This window comes from Larus michahellis, chromosome 3, assembly GCF_964199755.1.
Source record: "Larus michahellis chromosome 3, bLarMic1.1, whole genome shotgun sequence".
NCBI classification, from domain to species: domain Eukaryota; kingdom Metazoa; phylum Chordata; class Aves; order Charadriiformes; family Laridae; genus Larus; species Larus michahellis.
This window is the reverse complement of record NC_133898.1, coordinates 60,702,051-60,708,050: the sequence shown is the minus strand read 5'-3', so window position 1 is coordinate 60,708,050 and position 6,000 is coordinate 60,702,051. Positions and strand designations below refer to the sequence as shown.

The 6,000-nt window shown below is 36.3% G+C and overlaps 1 protein-coding gene across 5 annotated transcripts in view; it reads right to left on the bottom strand.

Annotated features, from left to right (window-relative positions):
* Positions 1-6,000, bottom strand: part of PCMT1 (protein-L-isoaspartate (D-aspartate) O-methyltransferase) — a 34,005-nt gene continuing 28,005 nt past the window's right edge. For 3 of the 5 annotated variants that reach the window (XR_012586200.1, XM_074580395.1, XM_074580397.1), the window contains one exon: positions 1-2,248. Coding sequence is in view for 1 of the 5 variants with exons in the window: in XM_074580395.1 (XP_074436496.1) it covers positions 2,236-2,248 (13 nt within the window). In the remaining 4 variants the exon portion in view is untranslated. The remainder of the gene's footprint in view (positions 2,249-6,000) is intronic. The other 2 variants (XR_012586201.1, XR_012586202.1) reach the window with 1 other exon arrangement.

Here is a 6,000-nt window from a genome sequence, read left to right as displayed (position 1 = left end):
TACAGCTTCCTCTCAATTTGTTTTATTTGGCAAAGTAGCAATTCAGACAGTTCACACAGCACTTATTCAAGCTCTTCATATCTTCTGCATTTCAACTTGTCCTCTTCTCCAAGAAGTTTTTACTTCAGAACCATTGCTCCATCATGGCAGGGTTTTCATTTTCCAATTCCTAAATGCTACTCCTGGATACTCCTTTCTGTCCGAGTACCTCGGCTATCACCAACCCCTTCAGTGGAATGGGTGCACTAATGCCAACAGCCTTGGTCCCTGAAGTCTTACACCTCCTGAAGTGGTTCTCCCCAGAAAAGTTGTCGCCGGGTCTCAGCTTTATCATTTCTTCCAAGTTCGGCTAGCTTATTACACTGTGTCCAGAGACAAAGAATTTGGATACAGTTGAGCTCATATCTTTCATTTAACTGATTAAATTAGTGAGAAGATGTAAATAAAGCTGAACTCAAACCGAATGATACAGTGACCAAAAGGTTGAACATTAGCATGCATCATTTAAGATATTTCACTTCAACACCAAGAACTAGATTCACAGTTGATTGTGGGTTAATACAAATTTGTCAGACGCAAGTGGGTTTTTCTGAATTGTATTTTCTAGAATACACACTATATTAATTCCTTTATGAGATTATTCTTTGTGTATGTGCTCCCAGGCTGCAGTCAGATCATGAGGTGGTACATTAACTCCCAAACATCTAAATAAATTAAGTGATACATATCTCTTATGCAGGAATAGGATGGGGCTGACCCTCAAAAGGAAGGTTATTTAAAATGCTCCTCTTTCAGATTCAGAGGCCTTTGAATTTTAACTTTTATGCTTTCAGGGATCAATCCTATCACAAAATTATTGCTGTTCCAGCATAAAAAGTCAAATATATTTTGCAGTGATCACTATGGGTTGGTTTTATGCAAGTTATTTTATTTTATAATCCTTTTTGCCATAAAAGAGAAAGTAATGATAACATGCTGTTTACTTTAATTCCTCGTTGCTCAAATCTGAGCAAGATGACTCAAGACACACTTCCTCCCTTTCACAAAGCAGCTCACCTTACTGTATGGCTTTGCAGTTTGTTGTTATTTCCAGTACCAAAACAGAAAACATGGGGCAGAAAAAAAGGTTTATAGCCTTCCAACTACTCTTCTACATGAAAATTTAACAATTGCATCTCTAACTGTACTTAGAGGAGTCCAGGATTCATTATTCCTTCCGCATGCATCATGTTCTCCTTGTATAGCAATGAAGAATTCACTTTCTAAAAAGCCAGAATTTTTCCTGGGTACCCACAATTAGAAGAATTAGGATATTAATACAGCAAGTGGCTTTGCCAAAAGCAACTTCCTTTTAGAACCAAGTTGGATTATTTTTTTTAAAGAATCTAGCAATCCGTATCTCAGCAGTCTACTACACACTGATCTGTATCTTCCACACAAGCCCCCTTTTGATTTTAATGTTATTTGGCAAAGCAGCATTGCATAAACTGTTCAGTGATTGGGACATAGCTAACATCATCTTTACGGAGTTAAATCCATGTGTATCACATCAGTAGTGAGCTATAAACCCAAACGGAATTTCAAGACACTGTTAATTAATTTTAGAAGGAAAGGGAAAATCATGTCTGTTATGTCCAACTTGAACAGCGATGTTTGATAAGAGCGGCCACCCACCTCTGATGTCTTGAAGTTTAATATATACAAATGCCTGGTTTTAAGGTAGTAAAGCAGCTGATTGTATCTACTACATGCTAGTCTATGACACCATGTCAAAAGCTTAAAAAGGAAGTTCATCTCCTTTTAGTAGCATCTAGCAGACATCGGAACACAGAAAACCTGGTAGTACCTACGTAGTGTCGTGAGGTGCACAGAAGCAGTTTTACCAAGGGAAACAGGAGCCAAGAGAAGTGAGTGTTCAAGTACCCCCATCAAAATTAGAGTTCACAAGCTATAGGTCTTCATCTGCAGTTTTGCAGAAATTCACTTTGAACAGATGAAAGTAAAATAAAGGCATGTTAAATAAAACAGTGCCCACATAAAACTTTCCACCATTTCTTTATCAGATTTGCCTTGAGCATCTAAAAAATAAAACAAACACCACGCTTTTCCATGCTGATAACAACAGTATAACGAAGTCCAAAACAAGCTGCAATGCTGTTGGTTTTCAAAAAGCTTTTAGAACTGGAGATGAGCAGTCCACTGTAACACTATGTTTGGGTCAAGATGATGTAGCTTTTACAATTCATCCCTGTAGAAAGAAAAACACATGCAGTTATGTTTCTTCTCCCCTTGAAAATCATATTTGAAAAGTTTGATACAGAATCAGATTACGTTTAAGTGCTTGAGCACTTCAGAAAACTCTTTAAGCATTTAAGAAAAAAAAAACCAACACAAAACAAAGACAACAGCAATCCCATATCATCTCATACTATCATGTGATGTATTGTGAAATATGGGTCCCTCTATTTTACGTTTAATGGATCATTTCATTCAATGAACATCCCCCGCACCACACAGCTAGTTAACATAGCTACCTGTCATCCAAACTCCGTTGGCTACAGGCTGGCAAGAAACTGAGCCAGCTTACTAGACAGACTATTGGCAAAAAAACATTCTCTGTAGCTGACAAAAAGGCAAGTTTAGCTTCAGCTGCAGTCTCAAGAAAGCTAGGAACACAATCTCACCTCAACGTCATGCAGTTTGTACCACCTATTTTATTTGTTTTGCAGAGGAGCTCAATTAGCTCCTGAAGGAACTATGCTAAATCAGGTTATGGAAAGGGCGAGAAGGTGTGTGTTAAAAGGAGATGCAGGTAGGAGGAAAGGATTAATCAAGAAGTTTCTCTAAATCACTGCGAGGAATGTAGAAAATGCAGGGTTTGGTTCCTGCAGGACACTTAAGACACATTGGAACAGGAAACCCATAGAACCCATATTCCAACAGTGAAATTATCATATATTAGTGATTTGTTTAAATATTTCTAAAGCATTAATTTTAATGCAGAATGTCCATCAAATCTGAAAGCCGTGCACTGTGCCATTATGCATGTTGGAAAACTCAAACAGAAGTGTTTGCTTCCCCCCCCCCCCCAAGGCACAAGTGATCTATAAACTCATGACGAGTTTGCTGCAATTTTTCTTTTAGTAGGTGCATCACCCTCATTAGCCAAAGCAAACACTGTCTGAATTAAGAAAAACTTCACTAATGTGGTTGCTGGCTCAATACACAGTAGTATTTCCAGCTATCATGCAAACTAACCCACAAAAATATAGTGCTACATGCACGCAAGCAAAAGCTTTGAAGTTACAAAAGCATTATCCTTCAGGAATCACACAGCATGGAATGATAGCACGCAAAACATTTAAAAAGCAACTGAAAAGGCTGTTGCAACTAGTGCTTAAATTACTAGTTTTCTATCTAATGCAGCTGGGAAGGCAAACCGTGTGATTTGTCAGTGATAAATATTTGCATTCTTTGCACTTTGCACTGCCTTCTAATAGTGAGGTACTAATCATACAGCTTCAGAATGTTGCAGTAATTACAGAAAGCAGAAAAAAGCAGAAGGGGGAAGAACACATCTTGGCAGGGGTAAAGAGTATGTTTATATATGTTTATAAGCAAAAGTTTGGAAGTTCTCCATATCTGCCTATTTCCAGAATGGGTATTTGCTTACTTTAAACAGATAAAAATAAATGAACATCTGATACTCAGTCTAAAATGCAGTGCTGGTAAATTTAGGACAAGGACTTAATTCATTCTTAATGATTCTAGGAGCTGCATTATCAGTTAATATTTACAACTTCAAAAAGCATACGTAAGTAACAACTACTGCTATTGCTGGTTTAGTCTCGTATGCCTAATTGCTGATGTGATTTCCATCCCGATTCCTACCATATACTCACACATTTGCAAGAGCCTGGCCTTTTACTGTGACTAGTAATTCTTAATCCTTTAAACCCAAGCTAGATCTTTAAGAAATTGTAAGCCTAAGAAAAACGCCATATTTATTCTGAAACTATTAAACATGATAATTTTACCCAGCCACAGACGTTGGCAAGGTTTTTGGATAGTGTTGCTGAGGCACTTAATGTATTTGAAGTGTGGGTTGGTTTTTTTTTTTCGTTTAACAAAATGGTATTTGTACTTAAGAATTCAAATAAAAGATACTAACATGCCAATATTTTAATTGTTGGTATATTGCATTGCTTTAAGCTATTCCTGAACAAATAATAATGTTCCTGTAAGTTATGTATATCCTAGATGTTACTTTCAAAATAAAGATTTTCATATTCTGATTATTAGAACATTTACTGTATTAAGGGGATCAGCTTCCCTCAAGAGATTTTTCACTCACTCTTCACTACTCATTAATCTAACAGCTGCATGCCCGGCCTAATGATCTCTGATGTATGTGTTAAAATTACACGGTATTTATTTTCTACTGTCATGAGAAGCTGAGCTGATATGTGCACTATTGGATTATATATATATTAGGAAGTTACAGAAAAGTCTTCAATAAACCATCAAGTAGGTAACACTTCTCAGCTTTCCACCTAATGCGAACAGCTTGCAGACTTAAATACACGGTACAAAACAGCATCAGTTGATCTGAACTTTAGTTGTATGGATCAGAAGCTGCCAAGCTACATGATCCACCGGGTTTCACTTGCTGGTAAAACCCAGGATACTTGCCTGTTCTCCCAGAGGTAAGAGATCTGTGCTGCTACCAAGCTTAAAAGCGGACTCAAAGACAACCGCTATTTCCTTGTTAAAAATACGTATCCTGTTGTCCTCTAGAGCCATAGGAAAGACCTACGAATTAATTTGTATTTTTCTCCCCTTTTCTGGCCACAACTATTTTCTGTTGATTCTTACACAAGTCACGTAATTTTCCTCCACCTTCATAAATGCACTCCTTCCAATCTACTTACTAGCTCCTGCTTAGTAAGCAATATATATATTTAGGTTTTAAGTCATCACAATAGTCCCTCTCAAGCCCTTGTAATTCTAGCAAGAGAATCACTCATCTAATAATGTCAATTGAGGCATCAAAGCAACTCTATAAGCTCAAGTTAAAGCAAATGTCAGAAGTCATTAGCTCAAAATTACTCGTCTAAAAATAAATTTAAGAAAGCTAGAAAAATTTTGCCTTACTATTAGGGAAAACATATTCCACATTTCACATTGGGAATATCCAACAACAAACTAAGAAACATTCTCTGAAAAATCTAATAGGTAACATTTCAGGTAAATTTCAGAGTTGATTATTGGGAGGAAAAAAAATAAAATCACAAATCTTATCAACAATAAGAAATAACAGAAGTTTGCGATACAGGTAAGTCATGAAGTTTTGCGATCTGTCTCCACCTCATTGGTGGAAGGCATTCAAATTAAGTATTTGAACAAGCATTTATAAATTTATCTCGAATCTGTAACTCACTCTTTTTGATCCACTTCAATTTTCTTGTCACTAGGCAGCATTTGGCTCCCTTTTTGATACATCATTCATCTATGAAAAATATGCTGTCATTACTGATACTGTATTTCTAATTCATATTAGGCTTCACTCTGAATTTCAGTATCTACTCAGTGTTTCAGGAGCCAATTATTTCTCCCTTTGTAATTTTATATGTAACTAGACCAAGTATTTGGAGTTGTAGCACTTTAATCTGGAAAGGTGCTGTTAGAAAGCATTTATTATTTGCTATGATCAATCATCAAATTGAGAGAGTAGGTTGAAACGACGAAGAGAAGGAACTTTTTCTGCAACCTATTGTATCAGTTACATGACATGCATTTTTGCATAATACAAAAATTTTAAATTTAACCTAAAATATTTTATGCAGAGATTCTTTTTGACGAAGTAAAATAAAAACTTTAACCATAATCATTAGGCTGCATAGCCTAAAGAATTCTGGGCAAACAATTCCTGCTTATTTCAACTGAAATTAGACAACTAGCTTGTCAGGGGCATTTGAAACACTGAATAAGAGTTCATAA